This window comes from Bos javanicus, chromosome 10 (genome assembly GCF_032452875.1).
Source record: "Bos javanicus breed banteng chromosome 10, ARS-OSU_banteng_1.0, whole genome shotgun sequence".
Lineage (NCBI taxonomy): Eukaryota > Metazoa > Chordata > Mammalia > Artiodactyla > Bovidae > Bos > Bos javanicus.
This window is the reverse complement of record NC_083877.1, coordinates 26,375,814-26,402,697: the sequence shown is the minus strand read 5'-3', so window position 1 is coordinate 26,402,697 and position 26,884 is coordinate 26,375,814. Positions and strand designations below refer to the sequence as shown.

The 26,884-nt window shown below is 48.7% G+C and overlaps 1 protein-coding gene across 4 annotated transcripts in view; it reads right to left on the bottom strand.

Moving 5' to 3' along the window:
- Positions 1-5,263: 5,263 nt before the first annotated feature.
- TEP1 (telomerase associated protein 1) overlaps positions 5,264-26,884 on the bottom strand; it is a 40,440-nt gene continuing 18,819 nt past the window's right edge. For 2 of the 4 annotated variants that reach the window (XM_061430621.1, XM_061430622.1), the window contains exons 13-55: positions 26,639-26,807; positions 26,114-26,272; positions 25,864-25,941; positions 24,445-24,572; positions 24,071-24,130; positions 23,002-23,160; positions 21,858-22,034; positions 21,567-21,687; positions 20,881-21,005; positions 20,517-20,630; positions 20,303-20,420; positions 19,960-20,154; positions 19,662-19,837; positions 19,420-19,576; positions 19,130-19,309; positions 18,631-18,723; positions 18,228-18,360; positions 17,937-18,087; positions 17,559-17,686; positions 17,279-17,373; positions 16,889-17,003; positions 15,893-16,133; positions 15,592-15,715; positions 14,550-14,674; positions 14,334-14,433; positions 13,972-14,127; positions 13,615-13,827; positions 13,226-13,379; positions 12,897-13,109; positions 12,027-12,187; positions 11,647-11,760; positions 10,575-10,682; positions 10,062-10,194; positions 9,902-9,978; positions 9,664-9,796; positions 9,383-9,519; positions 8,834-8,958; positions 7,672-7,815; positions 7,337-7,433; positions 6,272-6,377; positions 5,960-6,165; positions 5,725-5,829; positions 5,264-5,496 (exon numbers count right to left, since the gene is read on the bottom strand). In XM_061430621.1, the coding sequence (XP_061286605.1) occupies positions 5,374-5,496; positions 5,725-5,829; positions 5,960-6,165; positions 6,272-6,377; positions 7,337-7,433; positions 7,672-7,815; positions 8,834-8,958; positions 9,383-9,519; positions 9,664-9,796; positions 9,902-9,978; positions 10,062-10,194; positions 10,575-10,682; positions 11,647-11,760; positions 12,027-12,187; positions 12,897-13,109; positions 13,226-13,379; positions 13,615-13,827; positions 13,972-14,127; positions 14,334-14,433; positions 14,550-14,674; positions 15,592-15,715; positions 15,893-16,133; positions 16,889-17,003; positions 17,279-17,373; positions 17,559-17,686; positions 17,937-18,087; positions 18,228-18,360; positions 18,631-18,723; positions 19,130-19,309; positions 19,420-19,576; positions 19,662-19,837; positions 19,960-20,154; positions 20,303-20,420; positions 20,517-20,630; positions 20,881-21,005; positions 21,567-21,687; positions 21,858-22,034; positions 23,002-23,160; positions 24,071-24,130; positions 24,445-24,572; positions 25,864-25,941; positions 26,114-26,272; positions 26,639-26,807 (5,926 nt within the window). In that variant the 3' untranslated portion in view covers positions 5,264-5,373. Of the gene's footprint in view, positions 5,497-5,724; positions 5,830-5,959; positions 6,166-6,271; positions 6,378-7,336; positions 7,434-7,671; positions 7,816-8,833; positions 8,959-9,382; positions 9,520-9,663; positions 9,797-9,901; positions 9,979-10,061; positions 10,195-10,574; positions 10,683-11,646; positions 11,761-12,026; positions 12,188-12,896; positions 13,110-13,225; positions 13,380-13,614; positions 13,828-13,971; positions 14,128-14,333; positions 14,434-14,549; positions 14,675-15,591; positions 15,716-15,892; positions 16,134-16,888; positions 17,004-17,278; positions 17,374-17,558; positions 17,687-17,936; positions 18,088-18,227; positions 18,361-18,630; positions 18,724-19,129; positions 19,310-19,419; positions 19,577-19,661; positions 19,838-19,959; positions 20,155-20,302; positions 20,421-20,516; positions 20,631-20,880; positions 21,006-21,566; positions 21,688-21,857; positions 22,035-23,001; positions 23,161-24,070; positions 24,131-24,444; positions 24,573-25,863; positions 25,942-26,113; positions 26,273-26,638; positions 26,808-26,884 lie in introns of those variants that run through there. The other 2 variants (XM_061430623.1, XM_061430624.1) reach the window with 2 other exon arrangements.

Genomic DNA, 26,884 nt, shown 5'->3' with positions numbered 1-26,884 from the left:
TACTGAAACTCGGTCTCCCCGTGTCATTCTTTCTTGTTTCCTTTTCCTCCTTTTTTCTTCTATTCTTCCTTCACGCCAAAATAATTGGAGCGCGGGGGTCCTCTGCGACCACTTACTTGCCTGGGCTTCTAAGACCCACTTGAGAAGGTGCCTAAGGTGGGGCACCTTCCGCTATTCGAGAGGGCGCCTGCGGCCTCTGTGGTCAGAGCTAACCTGGTGTCACAGGTTATATTGATTTTCCACGTAAACCAGTTATTATTGAGCATCTAATAAATCTCTGCTTTGCTATTCTAATCGCCAACGCCGTCCTCCTGAGGGAATCCCTGGATCCAACCGGGGCTGGACCCCGGTAAGGGAGACAAATGGAGATTAAAGCTTTTCCTCATTTAACACAGTTTTTCTGCAAATTACAGTTTGTTGGGTAATATTATAGGAAGGGTAGAGGCAGCAAAGACTGAATTGTTTCCCATGCAAATCTTCTCACTTGCCTTTTTCCCGTTTACCATCTGCAGACCCAGTCTCCCACCACTTGGCATCCTAGATCTCAGCAGATGTCCAAAATTTGGGAAGTACCTCTGGGATTGTCACTAAGCCTAAATAGATCTCAGGGAGCAAGAGGGAGAAGTAGAATGATTTTGATGTACCCCCCATCTAAGAAGTACCAAAGTCAAATCCAAAGGCTTCTTAACTATTTGTAAACACATGCAACACAGATAAACACACACATATAACATACTTCTAGTAACAGTGAAGGTTATTTAAATGAAGATAGTAGCTTATAACTTTTTAGAGGCCAGATTACCAATATCTGTCAAAAATTTTAAATATACACACCCTTTGACCTAAATTACAGATATACATGTTTACATAGATGATATTACTGCAGAATTGTTATATACAAAAAGCCATAAAAAAGTAACTGGTTAAATGTATTCTCTCTTTAAGGAAACACAGGTGGAAATCTTGTGACCTTGGACTAGGCAATAGTTTCTGAAGATAGGACATGAACAGCACAATTAACCAAAGAAAATAATAGTCTTCACCAAAATTTGAAACTTTTTATCAAATAAATAACAAGTATCATTTCTAGGAATATATGTCTCTTCTATGATTTATATTATCACAGTTCCCTTGATTCTGACATACTATTTCCCCCAAAAGTTGAAGCTTTTGTTAATCAAAGGACAGTGTCAAGAAAGTGAAACAACAACCAAAAATAGGAGAAAATATTGGCAAATCATAATCTGATGAGGATCTAGTATCCAGAATATATAAAAAACTTGAAATTCAGCAATAAAAAGATAACTCAGTTAAAAATCAGAATTTGAAGAGAAATTTCTTCAAAGAAGAAACAACAAATGCCCAATAATAAACACTTGAAAAGATCTCAACATTATTAAACATTAAGGAAACAAAACCATGAGGTACCATTTGACAAACACTAGAAGGGCTACAATTAAAATGACCAACAATAACAAGTAGTGGTGAAGATGCGAACCAATTAGAGCCCTCACATGTTACTGGTGAGAATGTAAAATAGCACAGCTGCTTTGGAGAATAGTTTGCCAGTTCCTCAAATAGTTAAACATACAGTTACCATGTGATCTACCAGTTCCAATCCTGAGTATATAACTAAGAATTAAAAAGAAACGTTTATACAGAAACTTGCACATGACTGTTGATAGCAACATAGTAATAACCAAAAAGTGGAAATAACCAGAATGTCTATCCATTGAAGAGCAGATGAACACTGTATGGTTTATCTATACAATGGAATATTATTGTGTTATTTGTTGTATTTTACTATTATTATAAAATGGAATAAAGTATTGATATATGCTACAAAATGGGTGAACCTTGAAAACATGCTAAATGAAAGAAGCTACATAAAAGGCCACTGTATGATTCCATTTACATGAAATGTCTTGAATAGGCAAATCCATAAAGATAAGATGTAGATGAGCAATTACCAATAGCTGAAGGAAGGAGTGAAAGGGGAGTGATTGCTAATAGGTACAATGTTTCTTTTGGGGGGTGATGAAAATGTTCTGGATTTTAGTGGTGATAGTTGCAGTGTTGGAATATACTAGAAAACATTGAATTGCACACTTTAAAGGGGTTAAAATGAATTATTCCTCAAAAATGCTGTGCTGAATTTCTGTGATCTATATTTGTCTTTTATAAATAGTGGCCAGAAAAAATTGCACTGATATATATATACTATGGTGTTTGAGTAATAAAATACAGCAGGCCCCCCTAGATATTCATGAGTCCAGACTGATAGGTGAATGAATCAACCAGCATATAAATAAGTAGGGAAGAAGGCATAAATATTCCTTTCAGAAGAATTTCAGTTAATACAGAAGGGGGAAATAGAAAATCACTAGAAAATCACAGTAATAATTGCTCATGGATGAATATTAAACAGTCAGTGAAACAGGATATTTGCATAGTCTAAAGAAAACTTACCTCAAAATGTATTGATTTTGTGGCAATTACCACAAATTCTCTGATACATCTCCCTCCTAGTGGTTTAGTCCCCTTCCCCTTGAGTGTGAGCTAGACTTAATGACTTGCTTCTAACAAACAGATGAAAATGGTACAGTAAGAAAAACCTGGCAAATATCACCTCAGCTTTAAAAATGATCAAGGTTAACATCACTAGTAATAAGTCATGTTGATATGATTGCTTTTGATATGATATAACAAGAAGGGCACATCATCTCTTGTATTCTTCCCTTAAATTCATAATTTTAATCTTTTCATGAGAAAACAGCAAAGCCAAACTGAGAGATTCTACAAAACACCTGACCAGAACTCTCCAAAAATGTCAAGATTATGGGAAGCCTGAGAAAGTGGCACAGTTGCAGGATTAGACTAAGGAGCCATGATGACTAAATGCAGTGTGGTATTCTGGATTGGACCCCGGAACGAAATAACCATATTAGTGGAAAAATGCAAATCCACATCCAAATTAATAATATTATATCAACATTAATTTCTTGGTTATGTAAGATGTTAACAGAGGAAGCCGAATGAAGAAGGGTATGTGAGAAGATTCTCTGTAAATCTTAAATGATCTTTTTTTAAGGACTAAAAGCCATTCTACTGGAAAAAGCATCAACACAGGTTCTTTGGGGGATAACTGTGTATCTGGTTCCCAGTTCTCCTCCCAGGTACATGGTAGGATGATATTTCCCTCCCCTTTGACATTTGGTAGAGCCATGTGACTTGCTTTGCTCACATATATAAAATATGAGTGGAAGCGATGTTTCATTTCCAGGTAGAAGATTTAGCACCGACAAGTGGTTTTTTCCTTTTTTAATAAAATGCTATCAGTTCCCCATATATATTATTTTTAACCGAAGAATGGAGTCCAGGTTTCATCTGACATTAAATATATACCAATAATCTTGCCTGAGAAATCCCATGGACAGAGGAGCCTGGCAGGCTACAGTCCACAGGGTCAGACATGACTGAAGCAACTTAGCACACATGCAGGAGAAGAGACTGTTCCAATGTGCTACGATCCTACAATTCAGTGACTGTAATTGTGCAACTCATCACAATCCTGAAGTTCTGTTCAGTGATAAGAACTCAGAAAATATTTAATGTGGGGACTTCCCTGGTGGTCCAGTGGTTAAGACTCTGACCTTTCACTGCAGGGAGTCCATGTTCAATCCCTGGTCAGGACACTAAGGTCCCACAAGGCCAAAATATATAATAATAATTTTTTAATGTCCTCTTTAAAATAATTATTTTAAAAATATTCAGTGTAAAACCTAAGCTGATTTTCCTTTCACCTCCCTTGGGTGAGTCTGTTCTTATCTTCACTCACAGCAAGTTTTTATATACTTTGGCCTCACTGTGTATCTTTAAGAAAGAACACACCCTTCATGTGGACCTGGCCAACAAGCCTGAGTCTTAACTGAGCAAGTAGACTTTACTTTCTCTAGCCCCACACCTCCAGCTTCAGCTGGGGCACTTTGATAGGATTTTTATAACTTGGAAGATAGACATCTAGGGCGTCCTCCTGTCCTTGGCCCATGCTTTCAGGGGAACAAAAGGCAAATGAAACCATCGACTTTTTGGATGATGCTGTGTCATGGTTCTCTGTAGCATTTCTGGGTAGTATTATGAATCACAGGTTTCAAATTACCTTAACTTGGACTTCGAGCCACAAGGTGCAAGTGGAACAGTTGGTCCAGAAGGCTTATTTAGAGCCCTTGCATGAGGCCATGAGGCCATGAGGAATGACAGAAGCATGACCTATAATTAAGACATCAGCTCTTGGCATTCCTCGTGTCTTTATCCTCAGGTTGAGGAAGAATATGAGGCATTGATAAAAATAAAATAAAATTCTTCAGGTGATTTCAGGGCAAAGTAAGAACAAAACTGAGTACCCCTCAACTCCCTAAATCCTGAAAACTCTACATCAGAGTGCAGTGGTATTTCTCTGAAAGAACCCTACAAACCCAGGATAAAATCCTGTAACAGCACTAGCTTATCATATACAAGTCCTCAAATTCTTGGACACAGAAGACCCTAAACCCTTCCTTAACCCTTAGGAAGAAAGGGCCTCAGGTAACTTCCTCGCCCATAAAATAGATGATAAGAATATAAGGTTGGAGAACTTTTACTTAAGAGGGTCACAGTCCACAGCTAGTCCATGCGTTTGCACTGTTTCATCTTTCAATTCATTTTAATCTTTGTGCAATTTGAGAGATAACCCTTTTATGATCTCTTCTGAGAAGGCAAATTACTATACTGACTAATGCTTGCAGGTCAAGCGGCTGCCACTGGTCCCTCAGTGTCTGTAAAAGCCAGAAGACTCACTCTGCTCTCGGTATCCTGGCTTCTCACCTTTCACCTGGGCTGTTGGCTCTGAGTAGATGGGCTATTTCTGTGAGACGAACCTAGTGATGTCCTGGTTCAATCCAAGTTCTTTCCCAGTGCCCTAGACAGGAGACAACTCAGTCTTCCTTCTCTTCCTCTTCTTTGAACAAGTGAGAGGTCTTCAGATATCTGTTCAGACTAAGTGCTTGTCAACATCCTTTTCATACCTCCTCCTGGGAGAAGTCATCCCTTAGGGTTCTGGGGCCCGCAAATGACACAAGAATTCTAAAGCCTAATTTCAAAGATCTGCTTCACGTTCTTACAGTTCTAGTAAGGAATAATGTTAATTCAGAAAAGAAACATAAGTACATCCATATTCTTCCCTCTTGGTCCAAATCCACATGAGAACACAGACAGGACCACACTCTGAGATTTTCTGTCCCTTTATTTATATAATTGTATCAGGAAAGTAGACACTGATGTCTTCAGGCTTTGCCTCTCTAGCACGAGCAGTCTCCTTGCCCTGAGTAGTGATCTTCATTCCCAGGAGAGAAAGTAGACATTGCCCTGGGTGTCTCCCACTGCGAGTTGCAGGGTAGAGTCAGGACCCAGACAAGGTTCCAGGCAGCTCACTGCCCCTTCACATCGGAACAGGCCCAGCTACAATGGAACAAAAATGGGAGATGAGGGCTACAAGCCTAGGGCCTCCTTACTAACTTATTTGTCTCCCACACCAATGACTTTTATTTAGAAACAAGTTAGTTACACATTATTGCAAGAAGGAGAGAAGAAAACAATTTTGATCCTCTGTCTTTCCTTACCCCAAGTTTGCTCTCTGACATCCCTTTTGTCCTCCTTACACACACACACACACACATACACACTTACCAGCTGCATACTGGGTCTCTCCCACAGTTTAACATCTCTGTCCTTTGAAGCTGTTACCAGCAACTCAGGCAGCACATGGAGGGCTGTGACAGGGCCTGAGTGAATCTTAGAGAGGAAGAGGAAGAGGTGTGGTGAGTTCTAGAAGGACCCTCCTCAGTCAAGGGAGAAGAGAAGTTTGCTGGGTCAGACCTAGAGCCTCCTCCCCAATATCTTGTGACCTTTCCCTCAAACTCACCTTTCTACGTTGCTGTGTCTTTAGCTCTGTGACTGTTGACCAGCTGTAGGTGTCAGTACATATACATGACTCTGTCTCTGAACTTTGAGTTGAAGGCATTTCTGCTTTTTTCTGCCAGATATTATCCGTGATCCATTCTCCTTCATCGGTGCATCTGGCTAGGTTCCACAGCATCCCATCAGAGCTGGCACACAAAAATGAGGACTCTGCCATTTCAAGGGCAGAGTTTGAGCCAGGTCTTAGACTTTGAAGAATCTGCCATCCTCCCCGAGGCCATCTCTGGATTCCTTGAGCCCTCCCAACACCACTTACCAGATCCAGGTTTGGCCTGAGTTACTGATATGAGGGTATTACTGGGATTCTCTAAATTCAGATCAAATTCCAGGCACTCTTCAAACTCTCCTAATTCCTTTTGCCCCTGTGAAAGGACAGAGCATTTTATCTAGCCTACTTGTATCATTTACTGCTTCCCAGACAAAGTAACTCTTTTCTGCTCTGGGCTGGTCAAGACATTTCAAAATTGTATCCATGATACAATAAAGTACACAAATCTTAAATGGACATCTTGATAAAATTTTACACATGTACCCACCCATGTAATTACTGCCCAAATCAAGCCATAGTACATTCCACCACCCTGGAAAGTTGCCTCCATGCCCCTTACCCTATCACCACCCCCAGAGTCAACAATATTCTGACTTCTGTCACTATAAATTAGTTTTGCTTGTTCTTGAACTTCATTTAAGTGAAATTATATAATATCTACTCTTTTGTGTCTGGCTTCTTTCACCTGGTATAATGTCTATGAGATATGTCTGTATTGTTCCAGACTAATACCCATAGTGACAAGACAAGAGACATGAAGATAATGCAATTAAGTAAATGCCTAGGTTGATCACTTCTCAGCCTTTTGGCTAAGATGAAGTGTAGTATAGGGGCTTCCCAGGTGGCACAGTGGTAAAGAATCCACCTGCCAATGCAGGTTTGATCCCTGGGTCAGGAAGATCCTCTGGAGGAGGAAATAGCAACCAGCTCCAGTATTCTTGCCAGAAAAATTCCATGGACAGAGGAGCTTGGTGGGCTACAGCCCATAGAGTCTCAAAGAGTCAGATATGGCTGAGCTACTGAACACCCACTTAGGTTTATGGTTCCCCACGATTCTTTTAAACAATAGAATTCTCTTTTGTATCAGTGAAATCTTACAAGGAAACCCAATATAAAGCACTCTTCAGTAGAGTTCCAGTTGAAGGAAGAGAAGGGGATTTGGAACCAACTGCTTTTCACTTCCTTCCTCTTTTACTCAGTCATGACCTCAAGACTTTAAAATAGTAGTCCTGAACAAATGGTTGTTTTAACACACACCCAAACAGAACTTACTGAGAAAGGAAGAACTTGAAGTTTCATTGACTGCAGGACAAACACACCATAGTCCTGGTGGGTGGACAACATCATATGGTCTTCCGAATAACTTTGCCTGGTTTACAAGAAAGGAAGAGGCTAAGCCCAGGAACACCCCTCTATAAGACCCCAGTGTTTGTTTTAGTTAGACCCAACCTCCCAGGGACGGGGGAGCTTGGTGGGCTGCCGTTCGTGGGGTCGCACAGAGTCGGACACGACTGAAGCGACTTAGCAGCAGCAGCAGCAGCAGGGTAACCATTAACCCATTTTTCTTTTTTCTCCAGCCTAAGAGAAAACAGCACTTGGGGTCTTACCAGATTACAGAGGGCTCATCACCAGGCTTCATGTGCAACAGCTGCAAATCCGCTTTGGCCAAGATGAGGGAGTGAGCATCAGGGGCCAGGCCTACACTTGTCAGGAAACCTAAGTCCTCCTGAAGAACTCGGTTCAGGCGAAGACTGAAGTTCAAACAAGGCACATAGACAAGAAAGAGTCTACTTTAGTCCACGTCTCTCGGGCTCCTCAGTTCCCCATGAATTCCTCAGGAGTATAGTACAAAACAAACTGTATCCCCGTCCCCACAAATTGCCTTCTTTCTGACTCTCTCATATTAGTATTTATCATACTATCATCCCTCAAACTAGGAATCTCTAATATTTTTGTCCTTTCCTTCCCTCCTGACCTGCAACTGATTGATAAGCACTGCAGAGTCAACGTTCAACATATGCCTAAATCTTTCTCTCCATCTCATCCCTGTTGCCCAGATTAGGGCCCATGTTATGTCTTCCTGGGACTATAGCATCATCTGTAAACGTGGTTGCCCTACCTTTAGTATCTCCCTACTACTATCCATCCTCCACATGGCCACTAGAGTTCTCTTTCAAAATTCAGATAATTATTCTGCTCAAAATTCTTAGCACTGTGCCCTCTACAGCCTGGCCCCAGTGTATTATTTCAACGCAATACCCCACCACCACTCGCACCAAGAACCCAAAGACTTAGCTATACTCAGAATACACCATGCACTCTCACACCCTGTGCCTTTTATTAATGCTACCTCCTCTTCCTAAAACACCATTCCCTGCCCTTACTTTAAGCCCAGTCTCAAACAGCCATTGTTAACAGTAAATTTCTTAAACTCTGCAGCCCCAGGAATTTTATATAATTTATTATAGCAGTGATCACTCCACATATTGTTGGCAGTTTACTTATATTCATATTCCTCTACTGTGAGCTCCCTTAAATAAAAATTAATTTCAATCTGGTTCATGCTGCCTGGCCCAGAACTTAGCATACAGTAAAAGCTTGATAATTATTATTTTAATTGACATAATGAGGAGCAGAAAACAATTTCCCAGGGACCTTTTCCCTGCTTACTAACTAATATCCTGTTGACCGAGTTCAGAAAGAGAGGAGAGAGATTTAAGCAAAATCCCAGGTTTAACCATATCCATTAACCCAGCCGCCTCATTTCACCTGACATTTCTGGGTGTTGAACCCTTCTGGAGTTCCACTTGCCACTCGCTGACTTTTTCATTAGCACTGACAACAATCAAGGTGTGTGCTGAGTACCAGAGCAGAGCACTGATGCAGCCCGGAGCCTAGTGAACACAGTTCAGTTCAGTTCAGTCGTTCAGTCATGTCTGACTCCTTGCAACCCCATGAACCGCAGCACGCCAGGCCTCCCTGTCCATCACCAACTCCCGGAGTCCACCCAAACCCATGTCCATCGAGTCGGTGATGCCATCCAACCATCTCATCCTCTGTCATCCCTTCTCCTCCTGCCCTCAATTTTTCCCAGCATCAGGGTTTTTCCAATGAGTTAGCTCTTCGCTTCAGGTGGCCAAAGTATTAGAGTTTCAGCTTCAACATCAGTCATTCCAATGAACACCCTTCTGAGGAACCAGGATTAACCTGTCCACACCCACCACCCCCAGGCTTCTACACAACCTCTGACCCTAGCACATGCCACCAGATACACAACCAGGGCAGAATTCACATAAAACTGAAGTTTACTCCACTCACCTGTACTGTGACCACAGCCTTAGCTTCCTGCCACAAGGTCAGTTCCCCAGCTTGATTCCCGGACACTGCTGCAGAACCGTCTGGGGCCCAGGCCACAGCAGTGATGGCTGCAGGACTCCTAGGTCTATATGTGTCATCTGGAGAAGAAAGGAAGTGATTCATTAGCAGCTGGACCACTGCTGGGGTACAAGAGGAGAGAGCAGACTACCCTTGAATTTCTTGGTCCCACTTACACACACCACCCCCCTTTCACACCTTGCCTCTCTCCACACCTCACTCACCTGCCTCTTTGGGCACCTGCCAGAGCCGTAGGGAGCCATCCTCTGAGGTGGTCAGCAGGAGGCCTGAGGTCTCTGAAACAGCAGCTGCACTGACTGGGCCACTGTGACCCAGCAGAGTGTGTGTTTGAAACACCTGGAAGGAAAGGATGGAGATAGAAGAGTGAAGAGTTGACACAACAGGAGGCTGTCCCACTACCCCCTCCCACGGCCCCCAGCCCGGTCCTTTCAGGGAACTCACCAAGAGTGGATGCCACAACCGTGTGGCCCCATCCAATCCAACAGTGACCACCAGAAGCTCTGACCCCGGCTGACCGGCTGGTAAAATGCAGAGGCTGAGTCAGAAGAAGGGGAGGAGGGAAGAGACAGCGGGGACTGGAAAGTGGCTGATATCCCGGTACCTGCACGGGGCTCCAGAGCAGCCACACAGTGGCTGATGGGTCCTGAGTGAGCGGGGATGCTGGTCATCTCCACGCCCTGATGGTCCCACACTTTCAAGGTCCCATCTCGGCCCACGGATACCACGTGCTCCTCCTGCCCCAGGAAACAGGATCAGAGAAGAGTCACACTGAGCAGGACGTGGGAATTACGGTTCCCATCACAGAGGTGCGGGCTGAGCATTAAGAGCCTAGAAGCTGTTGTCAAAGAAAGAGGACAACCCGGCAGTGGGGCTAGGGGGCTCAGGGATGCCATCCCGCCACAAGGCCATGACACTAGGGTACTGTGTCTTCATGCTCTCCCTCCCCTCACACTGAGCCTCAGCCTCGACACCTAACCCTGCTCTCATTCAGGCCCAAGCATCTCACTCTTGGTACTTCTTCTGACCTTAGGATTAGATACCCCATGCATCCAGCCTCCCAAAGTCCCCTTAACCTTCCCAGGGACCCTCCATGAGCTCTCTACCGCCTTCTCACCACGGCCACCACGGCGCTCACAGCATGCTGATGACCCAGGAAGTGACCAAGCTGCTGTCTCGACTCTGGGTCCCACAGGGCCACAGAACCATCGCTGGAGCAGGAGACCTGCAGAGCCAGAAGGTAGAGGAGTAGACTTAACCAGCATCCCTCCAGCATCTCTCTGTGCTTATAATGTAGGATGCAGGGCAGTAAGCCTTGTGATTAAGAGCAACGGTCGTCCTGCGTTCTAATCCTAGCTCCACCATTCATTACTTGGTGACCAGTTCATCTCTCTGGGCCTCAGATTTCTCGTCTATTCAACCAGGATAAGGACAGGGTACCTACTGATATGGGGCTGAAGCATCTATATACAGGACTTAATACACTGCCTGGTACATAGTGAGCACTGAATAAATAGTAGCTACTGTCCTTGTTATTAACATAATGTTAGTCAACAACTCTGTCTCACCCTGACAAAGGTGAGAAGTCTGCAATGCCCAGGACAGATCTATGCCTAGAAGGCAGGGGTAGAACAGACTATGACAAGTCTATTCAATTGTTATTTATTTTTGAGAACAGTGATTCTGTGTTGGGAAACTAGGCTTTACCAACCCTGAGTGCATAAATTGAGACTGGTTTTTCACTTAAGACCAAAGAAATCACAGCAATACAAGTCTCCTGCAGGAACAGGGCATCCTAAGCCCTTGGGGAGACAGCTCTGTGTTCCTGTTATGAGCATGGGCTTTCTTATCATAAAGTTTACTGACTCAGCTTCTTCATTTACATGACCGTGGAAATGGTCTTTAATCTATCTGAGCTCAATATCCTTGTCTATGAGATAGAAAGAATAGCAGTAACTTCTTTACAGGGTGTTGTAAAGACTATATGAGGCAACACATGCTAAGGACTCAGTCCAATGTCTGACACATACTAAGTGCTCAAAAAGTGCTCTATTATATTGGGTGTTAGAAAACTATATTAATACTGTATTATTATATATGAGTGTTGGGAATAGGATGAGGTAGAAAGTGTTGACTCCCTCTCCCAGGAACCCTGCTGAGCCCTACACCATCCCAACCCCTTCACTCACCAGGAGGCTGTCTTTGGTCCAGGCACAGCCAGTGACCCAGTCTCGGTGACAGGCAGAGAAGGAGCAAATCAAAACAGGGGCTTTGGGTGTTCTCACATCCCAGCAGAGCAGACTCTGGATACAGGTACCAAGAGAGGAAGTCGTCAGGATAGTAGGACACAGGTAGGAATAGCAGGGCCATCTCAGGTAAGAAGTTTCAAGGAAAGAAGGAGTAACAAAGGAGGGTGGGTGGGCAGATCCAGTACAGGAGGTTTAGGAAAGCAAAAAGCCAGAGGAAGCAGTAGGAAGTGAGCTGCTAGGAAATCCAGGGGCTGTGGGCCCCCAAGGGGCTGGAGGTCCGTGGGGAGGAGGGCCCAGGGGTGCATCTTCCTGAGACTCACCCGATCCCTGCCCCCAGTGGCCAGCCTGCATCCATCAGTGCTGAAGCTGCAGCAGCTTACAGGGCCCTCGTGTCCCCGGAGCTCAGTGCTACGAGGAAAGTCTTCTGTCTTTTGTGGAAGCATCAGCAACTGCCTTGGCCACAGTCGCACTGTGAAGTCCTCTGCATTGAAAATGGGGAGAGAGGAAGATTTCTTGAAAAGAGAAAGTGAGACAGGCCTGGAAAGCCAAAGACAAAGGCAATCCTGGGGGCTGAGGGTGATGTCTGAAGGCACAGCTCCAAGGGAGGGACTCCGTGAGTCACACTGAGACCTGGGACACAAGTCTGTCCCATGCGAGGTCACAAGAAGGCATGCCAGGACACCCAGCTCCAGCCCTGCAGTTCTCTCTAACCGCACCTCCACACTCTGCTCTGCTAAAGTGCCCAGTGTCAGTCACTCTGACCAAGCCTCCTACCTAGAAAGGACTAAGGCCATCCTGCATTTTCACCTCGACATCTCCCTCTCTCCCAAGGGAAACCCTTCACACAGCAAAATCCCCAATGGGCAGAAGCTCACAGGGTTACAGGGTTTACAAAGGCATCTAAGAATCAGGGTCAGGGAACAAGAAGAAAACAGCCTAGACTGATTATGCAAGATAAATGCATTTAAAAACACTCTGAATACAGTCAAATATGGTTGAAATGGTATGTTTTACGTTATGTGATTTTTACCATATTAAAAATAAAGTTTAAAAAATAAGTAAATAAAAGCACTTTGAAAGTTGGAAAAATAAGTTATACAGGTGTATTTTCACACACATATACATATGAATTGAAGAAATGTGTTCATATATTTAAAAGCAACAGTGACTCACAACCCTGCCCACTGTACCTGAGGCAACGGCCAAGAGTTCCTGGGAGGTGGCCAGTCCCAACACAGGCTTCCGGTGTCTGGACAAGAGCCAGAGGGACTGAAGGGCGCCCCCCTGGAGCAGCCAGCCCTGCAGGGCCCCGTCTTCTGCACCACTCACCAACACCTTAGGGCTGAGCCAGGTCAGAGCAGACACTGCCACATCGAGCGCTTGACCCTGAGCCCCCTGGGAAGCTGGAGAGTAAGAGACAAGAGAATAAGCCACTTGCACAGGGGGCCAGAGTTGGGCAGGAACAAAGGTGGGGGTTTCTTTCCAGGCTCAAAGACTCCAGCCCTCCTCCCTTCAGTACCTGAAGAAATTCTGCAGATCCGAATGCCATCTGCTCGGTACCCAACAGCCACCTGATCACCATCTGGGCTGAGAGCCACGGAGAGGGCAGGAGAGAGGTGGGGGGAACCAAGGCACCCACGGGGCCGACCCAGAGACCCGGACCACACCTGAACCTGCGGGCCGAGAAAGGGCCTTAAAGATAACCCACCCTCTTCTCTGCCCCTATTAAAGTCCTCCCTCCAGAAATTCTTCTGGAGAGCTTCTGTGCACACACCCACAGCCCTCTCCCTGTAGCTCTCCAGCCAAGCCCCTCTAGACTCCTCGACAAAGGTCCCACCCTCACACAAATATTTCCACGCCTTTGCCGCCCCCTCCTCATAGCCCACCACCAGCTCTCGGTAACCTGACCTTGCCGTCCTCTCCAGCCGTCAGTAACTGGCACCCAGATCGCAGGAAAAGGGCGGTAGCAACGAAGCCTTGGTGGGCAGGGAAGGCAGCCAGCCGTGCCCCCTCCTGCCAGGCCCACAGCTCTACCATCCTGTCCAGCCGGCCCACAGCCACAACCCGCCCGGGCACACCGAAGGCCAAGGTACGGACAGAGGCTCCTGGGGCCCCCAGTTCCTACACGAAGAGATAGAAACTGGAATGGCAGGGCCTGCTCTCAACCCAAACCCAGAATGAGCCAGGATGCAAGTGTCTGCCATTCCCCACCTTCCACTCCACTCTCCCGTGCTTCCCGCTACAGGGCCACCTAGCTCCTCTCACCTTGGTGACTCTGAGCCCATCCACGTGGAAAAAGCTGAAACTGCCAGCCCAGCCGCCGACAGCTATCACCTGTCCTTCTGGGTGGAAAGCAACGCAGTTCAGGGGCTTGGGACAGGTGTGCTGGGAGGCCAGCTGCCCTCGGACTACGTCCCACAGCTGGAGAAGAGAGAAGGGAAAGAGGACACGGGAAGCTGAATAGACCCCTGAGCTGCTGGGTCCCAGAGCTCCAGGGGCCACCTCGTCCACTCCCCAGCCCTCAGCAGGCCAAGCAGTCAGAGCATCTGCCCCACTGAGAGAGCCACTTCATGGGGCTGACGCCACGTTTAGGGCCCTTTTCACCACCACAGGCCCCTGGCTGTTACCTTCAGGCCTCCACCCAGGCACACGGTGGCCAGCAGCCGGCGGTCTGGACTCAGGCAGCAGCCAGTGATCTGGTACTGGTGAGCTTGGATCTGGAGCACCCTACCCCAGGGAGATAAGGTCAGGGTCCCCTGGCCACTGCCTCCCTCCTCATTCCCTTCCCCCTAGGCTTCCAACAAACAGGGAGGGCCCTCACGCCAAGCACGGGGACCCCTTACCGACAACCGTGCTGCAGGTCCCAGAGCTCCAGGAGCCCATCAAAGGCAGTTAGAAAGAGGGCGTTGTCCGAGAGGAATGAACAAGAGGAAACCCCATCACCGCCACTCACCATCGACCTCTCCTCCTGTGACAGCAAGTGGGTAAGACACTCAGGGCACTCCCTTGACCACCCCATGTCCGGCTCCCCCAAGCCCCAACCAGGAATGAGGCGATGGCTAGAAGGGCTAAAGCCCTTGGCTCTCTACAGTCCCTGCTGAGTCGCAAATTATGGCCCTCTGGCCCCACACAGGGACACCTGTGAAAAGTGCAAAGCTCTGGGCCCCACTCCAGACCCAGGCCAAGCTCGAACAGGTTTAAGTGGGACCTCATGATCCAAGTGAGGTCACATCGTCTCCCCCATTTCAAACCCCATAAGCATCCCCAAGTCACAGAAGATTCTGATTGGTCTGAGTTGGGAATGACGTTATACACATACATATATATGGGGGAGATGGGTTGACATGGGTGGAAGAGGAGAGAGTGACTGTGGCTGTGGGGCCCACCTCTCCAGCCTCATCTACTCGGCCCCTCCCTTACCTACACTCCACTGCAATCAGTGCCAGCAGTTTAAGGAAACGTTCCCCCCGATGTTTGTGCCCAGGCTCCACACTCAACCTGGAACACCTGCCCTTCTCATCCTGTGTCCTCTAGTACCTGCACAGTTCACTTAGCTCTTATCTATGTCACATGGCCACGTTCTGGTTCCCTTTTTAACCTTCTGTGCCTTAAATTTCAACAAAACTGACCACTTGGTGGGCAAAGACAATGTCCTAAGTCCTGTGTTTCTTGCAGTGCTTAGTACACTTAGTGCCTTCAAAGGAAAGTACAGAGCAAGCATTTGCTGTAGGATTGATTTTTTGACCAAGCCCTTGGGATCTGATGTGAAAGTAAAGTTGCTGAATCAAACAGGGTGATAACAGGTAGGCTTGTCTTGTCTTGGGCTTCGGGGCAGGCTGGGAGGCTTTTCTGAAGGTAAACTCTGCCCCATCTTGAGTGTCATACCTGCCAGGTTCTCAGGTCCAAAAGGTAAACTGTCCCATTGGCAGTGCCCACGGCTGCTCTTTGCCCGTTAGGGGAGAAGGCCACGGCTGTTGGGGAGGAGGAAACTGCCAGGGATAGGCTGGAGCTACAGAAAAAATAACAAAAAAGGTGGAAATGAGGGACCAGGGGAAGGATGTGCATTTCTGTGCCTGAAGTCCCATCTCACTGGTGACTCCGGTCTGTTCTTTATTCTCTAGTTTCAGAGAGGACTGCAGCTCGCTCTCTGGCAGGGCTTGTCAGCATCTGGGGTCAAGGGTTTTACCTTTGCTGGTGCTTCAGGGTCTGAGGTTTATTAAGCCAATGCAGCATACACTGGAGGTGCTGTCGCTGGGAGAGTCGGGGGGCCTGGCGGCAAAGAGGCGAGTCCAGAGGCTGGTTGGCTACCTGCTGGTGCAGGAGCAGTGGGTACCGGCTGAGGATGGGAGCCTGCTGCCTCAGGAAGGTGTGAAATGCAGCAACATCAGCCTCAGGAAGCTTCTGTTCCTCGCCAGGGACTGAGGAAGCTAGAGAAGAGATGCAGAGTCAGCCTTGACCCCCATGAACCCCAGGACCAAGCCAATCATATGATGTGTCCAAAATGCTAAGTCTTAAAGTGTGGCCCTCCGGTTCCAGATCAGGCACATCTGTTAAAATTACAAAGCCGGGCTTCCCTGGTGGCTCAGTAGTAAAGAATCCACCAGCCAATGCGGGAGACAGGGGTTCGATCCTTGATCTGGGAAGATCCCACATGCCGCAAAGCAATTAAGCCCGTGGGCCATAACTATTGAGCCTGTGCTTTAGAGCCTGGGAGCCACAACTACTGAAGCATATGTGCCCTACAGCCTGTGCTCCCCAACAAGAGAAGCCACCGCAGTGAGAAGCCCATGCACAGCAACTAGAGAGTGGCCCCCATTCACTGCAACTAGAGAAAAGCCCACACAGCAATGAAGACCTGGCACGGTCAAAAATAAATAAGTAAATAAAATTTTTTTTGTTTTAAGTGCGAAGCTTTGGATCCCACTCTAGACTTAGGAAACCAAATCTGAGGACCCAGGTATCAGCAATTTGAACAAGTTTCCCAAGTAATTTTATGCCCACTAAGATTTAAGACAGCTGAGTAAAAGGTCTCCTAAGAATCACTTGCTTACACTCATGGCATTTTTCACCTTGGAATAGAAATCAACTGCTCCTTCCATTACACCTCCCTCCGAGCAGGACCCCACGAACACACCCAGGACCCCATAGCTTGGAGAAGACTCCAGCCCGTAACTCATCTCACCATAGAGGGCATGGGCCTCCAGGAGCTGAGAGGTCAGACCCAGTTCCAGGTGTGCAGCCACCACATGGAGACTGGTGAGGAACTTGGCAAGAAGGCCGCGGTTCCCGCTCTGGAGCTGGAAAGTCAGACTGAATTCATTAGGGATGTGACAAAGCTGGTGAGGAGGGACAGTCTAGTCTTGGACCCTGCCTGTGCAGCTGACACTTAGACTTAGGAGCTGGGACAAAGGACCTGAAGGAGGAGGGCTGGAAAACTGAAAGAAAAGAGGTACAGAGAGTTGGAAGGCGGGTAACGATTGTGGGGATGATGGTGGTGGCTGGGGGAAGAGGGGGCTCAGAACGGCCACAGCAGTTCCTTGGGAGAAGGTGCCAATGGGCTCTGGGGACTAACCAGGTGGTAAGGCAGGTCTGCCAGGGCTTCCGGAGGGCACCTTCGGAAGGTATCTGAGGCATCAGGGTCACACGTCTTCCAGAGCTGAGCTGCAGGTGCGGGTCACAGGAAGAGACACTGAGATGAGCTCGGCCCTGAAGCATCTCCAAAGATCACACTCCTCAGGCTACAGTGAGAGCCATCCCCTCACTGGGGTGGCAGTTGAGGAGGCCAGCCAATGGGGAGCGCCAGGCCCCACGCTCAGTGCCCCGGAGGTTAACCAGGCTGCAGTCACCTGCAGTGAGGAGGTGCGCTGTCTTCTCCAGCTCTGGCCTCTTCCCGTAACGACACCTGACAGCCGTTCTCAGGGGCCCATCCTGGAGACAGAGCCGGGCACCGGGGCGCTCCAGGGGTCCCTCCCCTAGCAAACTGACCCCATGTTTGGGAGAGAAGGCAAGAGAAGTGGGAGAAGGGCTGTCAGTGAGCAGTCTGGCACAGAGGTGGGCTCCCAGTCCCACCTCAAACAGTGGTAACTTGAGTGACAGCCATGCAGGGTCTGGAGACAAGTGTCAGGGGCTATACCAAGAGAGGAAGAGGATGAAGAAAGAGGGTCACATGGGGCCCTGCCTCAAAGACAGGGAGGCACAGGTCAGTGGGAGCTCAGTGGGGGCACTTGTACCTGCGCAGACTCTGGACGAGGTAGGCAAATGGGCCCATGGGGTAGGGGTCCCCACTGTTACCAGCAGCCACTGCTTCTTCCCAGCTCTTGCTCCCCCTGGGAAGAATCCGCCATGCACTCAACACTCCATGCAACTGGTCCACGGTCAGACCTGAAAACCCAAGGTCACTGAGGCCCTAAACCAGGCAGCATACCCATCCCCACCTAATCCCTAATCACTCCCTGTACGGCTTGCTGAGACCCCAATACGACCAAGGTCGTCCAACCCCTGAGCCCACTCCAAGCGCAGACCGCTGCGTGTGGCTTCAAGAGTGGCCAAGGCTTGGGGAAGGACGTCGGGGCCATGCTCCTGCTCCAAGGTGCCCAGGACGTGCTGCAGCAGCAGAGGGACGGTGGCCGGCAGCGTCCGGAGCCTTTCGGAAACCTGGGGGAGGAGCGCGAACGGCCTCCGTCAGCGCAGGGAAGGGGAGAGGCAGCTTCGGTGTGGGTAGGAGATGCGGCAGCAAGGAAAAGTGTGGGAAGGGATGAAAAGGAAACACCGGTGGGAGGGAAGCAGGTTGGGGGTGTGGATGAGGAGTGGCAAAGGAGGAGGGTGGGAAGGGGTGAGGGATGCGGATGAAGAGGTTGAATGGAGAATGAGAAATGGGGTTAGGATACAGAAGATGAGGAGTGAGGGTTCACATCCTCAACCGACCTGCTCGTAGAGCGTGAAGAGCCTCAGGTGATCGGTGACCAAGCGCAAGTAGAGTGGCAGCACTGACCCCCGCTTCACCAGCAGCAGCCGCATCTGACGAGACTCAGAGGACTCAGCACTGGACCAGAGAGCTGGCCCACTGCCCTCCACTCGGGCACCAAGCCCAGTGCGGGGCAGCTTCTCCTCTGAGAGCCCCCACAGGGGAGAGACCCACCGTGCTACTCAGAACACAGCTATCTCTGCCCAGCACTGCTCTGCCCAGCTCACTCCACTCTCCCCCCGCACCCGCTGGTTCAGCCCACCCAGATAGATAACCGGCATTCACCAGGGGAAAAGGACCAGGTAATATTATCAGCAATCACAATCCTCTTCCCCTGCACAGACTTCCTGAGAAAATGAAGGAGCTGGTCTGTGTGGGGCAGCTGGTAGCTTCAGCACTCAGAGTCTCACAGCTCCCAGATTCACCCCTCACATCTATCAGCGCCAGCCTAGACCCAACCTGGTTGTTAAACGGTGACTCCTCCAGCCGCTTCCCATACAGGGCCAGTTCTTCTCGCACCAGTTGGGCCCGGGCAGATGGCTCCAGAGGCCCCAGGGCCACCACGTGGGCACCTTGACTCTGCTCAAGGGTCTCCCCCAGGCCAGAATCACTGGACACGCTCAGCACTAGGTGCACCCACTGTGAGATTTGGACAAAAGGGTAGTGATGAAGAAGGAGAGCGGGGAGAATATTGTTGGAGAAGCCCCTCTCCCTACCCTCATCCCACCTCGCCTCCTTCTCACACTCACCCGGGGAAGGATCTTTGGGATCCAGTCCGAGATCAGCTGCCCACGCTGGTCCACCAACCTGTCAGCCCCGTCGATGATCAGCACCAGAGGCTGGCCAGTTCTCAGGGACTGAGCAGACTTGGGCAGTAGCCTCTGCTGCAGCTCCCACACCAGGCCCCTGTGTGCAGAGGGGGAGGGCCAGCGTCAGCGGGGGTGGTGTGAGGGGCTATCAACAGGCCGGTCTAGGTCGGGGAGAAACACACCGGTAGGTGCTGGGGAGGGCACTTGGCTCCTCCAGTTGGCTATGCAGATAGGCACAGAGGCGTCTGAGCAGGGTGAGGGCAAGACTGTGGTCAGGGCGGGCCCCTGAAAAGTGGAAGAAGACTAAGGGGGCCACCGTGGCCCCATCCGGAGCCTGCAGGGCTGACACAAGGGATGCCTGAGGGGGAAGAGAACAGAAAACACGGTCACATACGCCAGCTTCCGGTGCCCCACCTCCTTAGCCCTCCTGAGCACACACAGCCCTCGCTCCCTCCTGTCCAGGCCTCTGGGACCCTGTACCAGGAAGGCGGTCTTGCCCTGTCCTGACTGCCCGGTCACCAGGCTCAGCCTCCCCTGGTGCTGCATGAGCTGCCGCACTGTGTCCTGAAGAAGGCGTGGTCGGGCAGGACTCGGTGGCTTCTTTAGCTGCTGAAAGGTGGCCTGGACCAAGTCGTCATCTGGGATGGGCACTGGCTGCTGCGGCTGGGCCCCAGGCTGAGGGTACATGGGGCAGTGACTGTCTCTGTTTCCACGCTCCTCAGGACCCCAGGCCTAAAACTTACAGCACCCCCACCAAGTCACTTCCCACCCAGGACCACCCTACCCTCTCTCCACTCTCCTGGCCACCAGCACTCCTGCTGACCTGGAGGTAAAGCTTCTGGATCATACTCCACACATCCTGCAGAACCAGCTGCCCAAACTCCTCCAGCCCCCCGACATAGGGCCGGCCAGCTGCCACACCGCCCCACTCACAGCGGTATCTGTGGGCAGAGTGAGCACAAGCAGGATCAGAGCAGGCCTGGCCCACGCTTCATCGCATCTCTCCAGGCAGGTGCTCCCTACCTCTCCCAGCTCACCTGCGACAGGTGATCCCTTCCTGTCTGCTCAGATAGCTCTTCAGTTCTGAGATCCGATGGGCAGCCTCTTCAGATTCAGAAATAAAGTCCGATTTCCAGGCATCTGGCACAGAGCTGACCACCAAAGACACCCCAAGAGTGAGGCTGGATTCAGACCAAAGCATCTCTCCACCACCAGCCACCAGACCTGGCTGTGGCTCCCTGAAACTCCTCAAGAAACTGCTCCAATGGAGATCTCCTGCCTTCAGCTGCAAGGCAAGCTCTCTGATTCCTGCTTCTCCATCCTAGGCACCCTCTCTTGTACTCTGAACGTTAAGGAGAGAAGACACCCCCACTGAGCCTATCTGGCCTTCTGTGGAGGTACCTGAGGAAGCTAGAATCCCGGAAGTAGAGGAGAGGCTGAGCAGAAGGCTGCAGACGGAGGCCCCGATTCAGGAACTGCATCACCTCCATCTCTGTCACAGAGCGACCTGCAGGGTACTGCTGGGCCTGCAGGGAGAGGGCAGGGAGCAAGTGGGTTCAGTCCTGGTCACACTATCCCCTCCCGTGAGACCTGCCATGACCCAGGGCCCTTCACCTCAGTAATGTTCCCCTCTCTCTCCAGATACTAGCCAGTAAAAATAGAGCTAATAGCTAAGATTTATGGAACGCCTCTCACAATTTGAACATTTTTTGAGCCTTCTTGAAATAGATTTCTGATTCTCATAATAACCCTGAAATGTAGACATCACTGCTTCTCCTTTATATAGGAAGAAGCTGAGTCTAGATTAGTATAAACCATTTTCCATTAAGCCTCACAATGACAGAAGAGTGATCAGAACCCAGCTCTGTCAGATGGCAAAGCCTAATCAGACCGACCGCCTACCTCTCGCATCCTGCGGCCAACCCAGAGGTGTTTCCCAAAGGAATTCCCTTATCTAGGACTTGGTCACTCACAGAACCTTCTGCCTGTGTTTCACTTCAAGTCTCAAGGATCTGCCTGTGCAGAGTCCCGGGGTTCTAGACACACCGTGACTTCTCCCGCCCCTGCCCCAACCATGTCTGTCTTACCCAGCAGAAGTGAGGATGGTCAGGGAGGCTGTAGTTGGGGGGAACATAGCCATAGCGGGAGCCCAGGATCCCCACAAACAGCTGCGAGTTCTCCACCTCCCCGAGGCACACTTCCAGCTGTCTGCAGGAAGGTTATGGGAGCACCGTGTCAGGGAGACGGCCCAGCTCACATCCCATAGCATCCAAAGAGCACCTCTGGCCCACAGCCCTCAGCCATCCTTGCAGCCCCATCCCTACTGCCACTCAAGCCCCTATCTCCAACCCAGCCCCTCTTCTCAGCAGCCTCCACACCTGTTCCGACGGGTCTCCTCCTCAGTAATGCCCCAGCGCAGGTCGATGGCATGAAGGCTGATGCGGTAGGGAGCCACTCGGGCTTGCAGTGCTGGCAGCAGGGACCTCAGCAGCAGGTCCCGCTCCCCATGCATGTCCCGGAAAGTGGAGGAAATGAAAAGCCGGATGCTTCGCCATCTGCCAGTAAATCAGGGGTCAGCCCCACAGCCCATAGACAGGGCTGTGACCACCCCTCACCCTGCTGAGCCAGGTACAACAGATGGCAGGGGGTATCCAACCGGCCTCCGTGAATAACAGGCTTGTAACCTCAAATGCAGAGTCTGGAAATTAAATCCCACTGGCTATTTCTCATGTACCCCTCCTGTGTCAGCAATGATTATTATGCATCTACTATCCTGCCCATGATATGGGCCCAAGTTGCACAGTGAGGTAAGCACAATCATTCTCTCCATTTTACTGATCAAGAAACTACAGCTTGAACTTCCCTGGTGGCCTAGTGGTTAAAAATCTGCCTGCCAGAGCAGGGGACACAGGTTCAATCTCTGGTCCGGGACGATTCCACATGTCATGGGGTAACTAAGCTTGTGTGCCGCAACTACTGAGCCCATGCTCTAGAGCCCGTAAGCCGCAGCTACCGAGCCCACACACCGCAACCACTAAAGTATGTGTGCCTTGAGTCCGTGCTCCACAACCAGAGAAGCCCCCACAATGAGAAGCCTGCATACAGCCACTAGAGAATAGCCCCACTAGCCACAACTAGAGAAAGCCCACCCAGCAATGAAAAAACCCAGTGCAACCAAAGATAAATAAATGAAAGAAACTACAGCTTAAGACATCAAGCAACTAGCCCAAACTTCAGCTATTATTTGGCAAAGCCAAGATAAGAAAGCCCCGGCCCGTGCCTCGAAGCCCTCTGCCTGAGCCCTGGTGCCCGCTGCCTGCCTCACCTTCTAGCCCCCTCTCCCTAGTACAGTAAGGGACATGCTCACCATCTGTGTTAGACAAACCCCTGCCTGGGAAGAGGAAATGTTCCTCAACAATAGAGCAAGCAGCATCTCAACAGCCAGAATTTCAGTCACTTGAGTTTCTCTAGGTTTCGACTAAAGCCTCTCCCAGTTCACAAAGGCATAAAAAACAGACTGACCCAAGCTGGGAAACAGGAGCCAAGGGGCTTGGAGTATTCTCTTCCAGTGGCCGGAGAGACTGGACCCCTGTTTTCCCTGGGGGTGGTGGAATCTTGAATATTTTGTCCATTTGGCCTACATGTTCTAGAAGCCGGAAGGCCCCACGCTCTGCAATGAACCTGAAATAAAGAGTGAGAAAATAAATGAGAACAAAATAGCAGAGTGAGAGGGAATCAGGAAGGTCCTCCGAGGGGGCAAGGGACAAAGATATGGCTAAATTAGGTCAACCAGTTAACTGGAGGTTCTTAGGAAGATTACCATGAAGAGTAAACATAGATTAAAATAAGGAAGGAAGCAGAACCAGAGGAATGAGGGAACAGAGAAGAAACCCAGATATAGCCCCTTCTGTGTGCATGGTTATCACAGGCTTTCACTATCACAGTTGGACCAGGGGCAACTGGGCTGAATGAAGATGTAAAGATTAAGGTTGATCAGCTCTGGGCTTGATTAGCTCTGTACCAGCCATGAAAACTCCCTGGGGAGGGAGGAGCATAAGGCTTCCTAACATGGGGCAATGGGTGGCATCCAAAGGAAAGAGCAGAGGAGAAAACAAAAAAATTGGAAGCCTGATAGCGGACAGAAAAACAAACAAAGATTTCTGTAGATCAGGCATAAATAAATAAAATTAACATGGTATTTCCTCTGAAATGGAATGGAACAGAGGCCTCAGAGAATGAATAGAAATGATGGGACAAACTCCTGAGTTGTACCCTTAAAAGCAAACAGTACAATCTCCTATGTTCCCTTTTCTCCTTTCCCACTAGATTAATACAAAAATGATGGCTGGAGCTGTAGTAGCCATCTTGAACTATAAAGTAGAAGCAGAGTATTTGAAAATGGTAGAGCAACAGATAGAAGATGACCAGGTACCTGTAATATCATGTTGCTGCCATGCCTAGACAGCTGTAAAAGCAGAATAATCTTTTATTTTGCTTAAAAAATGAAGTGGTTAGAGCAGAAACCACAGATAATCTCTAAAAGATGTTCTAACAAAGCTGCCAACCTCTCCAATGTCCATGCTATACTCACTTCAGTATCCCATCAGTACAGCCTGAGAGTGTCACGTCATTGGGATTCAAATCGGTACATCTGCCAAAGAAAGAAGAAGTCACTAGCAGTTAGAAACAGTGCCAGGAACATAGAGTCACTGCCCCCACCACCCCCACCTCTGCACCTTTAATAGGGTTCCGTGCTAGACTAGAACTGGGGTGGACCGTCACAAAGGGGTACGGGGCCAGGCTGAAGACTTCAGAGAAGGTTCTAGCACTAGAAGTGCAACAGAGGTAAGAGGCAGAAATGGGAAGGGGCCTAGAGAGTGGGAGTATCCCAAGCTTTAGTAGGGATAGACAGGAAATATGGATCACTATCTGCCGGCACTGAGCAAGGAACATAAGCGCCCTTACAGGTAACTTGCCCTTAGGAGAACACCAACAAAGAGGCACTTGGGATTCACATGCTGCCAGAAGAGCTGTTTGGCTGCATTTATCAGTTTCTCATTTGTAGTCTGGCCAAAGACAATGACCCTGTCCACCTGTAAGATGAAAGGGGAGGGGCTGAGACGAGGGAGGTGCCAAAGAGCTCAGGATATCAAGAGACAGGATCTCTGAGGGCAGAGGAACTAGGAGAGCTCTGAGGTGGGTGTAAATGGCCTTTCTGGAGTGTACTTAGGGTGCAAAAAGTCATTGCACCCTGACTTGAAGAGCATCAAAGTGGAGTAGGGGTTGCCAAGATATGAAAGCAACCTTAGTGTCCATCAACAGATGAATGGATAAAGAAGATGTGATACATACACATACACATACACACACACACACACACACACACACACACACACACACAATGGAATACTACTCAGCCATAAAAAAGAAGGAAAATTTGCCATTTGCAGCAATATGGGTAAACCTGGAGGACATTGTGCTAAATGAAATAAGTCAGACAGGACAAAGACAAACACTATATGTTAACACTTATGTGTGGAATCTGAAAAATATAACAAACTAGAGAATAAAACAAAAAAGAAGCAAACTCACACATACGGAGAGCAAACTAGTGGTTACCGGTGGTGGGCAATATGGGGGTGGGGGGGTGGTGGGAGACAGAAATTACTGGGTACAAGATAGGCTCAAGGATGTATTGTACGACATGGGGACTATGGTCAATATTTTATAATAACTGTATTTGGAAAGTAACCTTTAAAAATTATATTAAATTTTTAACAAAAATAAAAAATAAAGTGGAATTTGGGGTAGAGGTGGTGAGTAGCTGGCACATTTAGGCTCACAAAAGCTGACTGTCAAACCTATAGGAATTCTGTGAGCCAGCTGTTAAATATGGCCACCATTAAATATTAAATTGTATAAGCTCACAGTCAAATAAATTACATTAAAAACAATGTTAATAAATACTAAAACATATCACTTCCTAATTATTTTACCACATTTCACCATTAAATACTCTTGACCTTATTTACATCCATATTATACACATTATAGAATTACTATACAAAGGTGTGCTACTGAGCAACTCTTTCTAACTCTGTGGTCAATAAAGCACGTGGGTAGTTTGAAATCAGTCATGGAAGAAGTATTCACACCATGGAAAATAGCAAAAGCTATTAACCAAGATGATTTTTCCAGATTGCTATTTGAGGCAAATATCTACCAGCATAAAAAAAAATATTTACCAGCATACCACTGAGTAGGGGGTTGCAGTCATCAGGGTATTGTGCATAGGTTACAAAGAAGCTTTGAAAAATGAGAAACATCCATGCGGAGGAAAACGTGGAGGAAGGGAGGGTTTCTCAGGGAAGGAGCAGTACTCACAGGGACCCTTTGGGTAGCCAGAGACAGCAAGTGCTTCCCCAGAGTAGTCAGGGACTGTTCACAGCTTTCATCTGACTTCTGAAGGAAAGAAACTCATGTCATGCAGTCGCACAGGAGATGGTCAGTAAACAACAAAGACTGTAGACGGCTAATCTTCAGATCTGAGTAGATCCGAGCCTTTCCTGAAGTTAGCTGTTCCCAGGCCTCTGTCTAGTTATGCAGTTTTGCAAGGAAGGGGTGAGAGTCTGACCTGGACTTGAGCTTGGAGTTCGGTGGCAGTTTTCAGGATGCCTTCCTCTGCCTTAATCACAGCAGTCTTCACAATGCCCCCTCCACACAGCAAAAGCTCCACCTGCTCCGTCCGTACCATCATCATGGCAATCAACAGCAGCACATAGTTCAGAGGGGGCTGATTGGACAAGCATCAGGGTGAAATAGGCTCCCCTATTTTAGAACCCACTTTGCCCACCCAAATCTGGAGACCAAATGTCTCTACTGGTTAGAGTAAAGTGGACAAAGTCCCCAACTGAGATAGTTTCAAGAACTTCTCTGGTGGTCCAGTGACGGACTCCACGCTCCCAATTCAGGGGATCCGGATTCAATCCCTGGTCAGGGAAGTAGATCCCACATGCCATAACTAAAGATCCTGCATGCCACGACTAAGGCCTGGCACAGCCACATAAGTAAATAAATAAATACTCCCCCCACAAAAATAGATGGGCTTCGCAGGTGACTCAGTGGTAAAGAATCCGCCTGCCGAGCAGGAGTGTCTTACCCCTTGTGGGTTGCTCTTGGGAAGGATTCTGTCTGCACTGGCATCTGTCAGATAGACCAGGAGGGTGCGGCCTGGCAGTGGGGGCAGGCTGTGTTTGACAGAGAGGTTCACAGCTGTCTCCAGGGCCTGTCGATACCGAGCCAGCATCTCACGGTCACATTTCCACTGTCTGCAGGCAGGAAAGAAACAGACGGAGGGCTCAGGGGCTTCTCTGTTTGCCACTTGAAGGCAAACGGGAAGATGAGA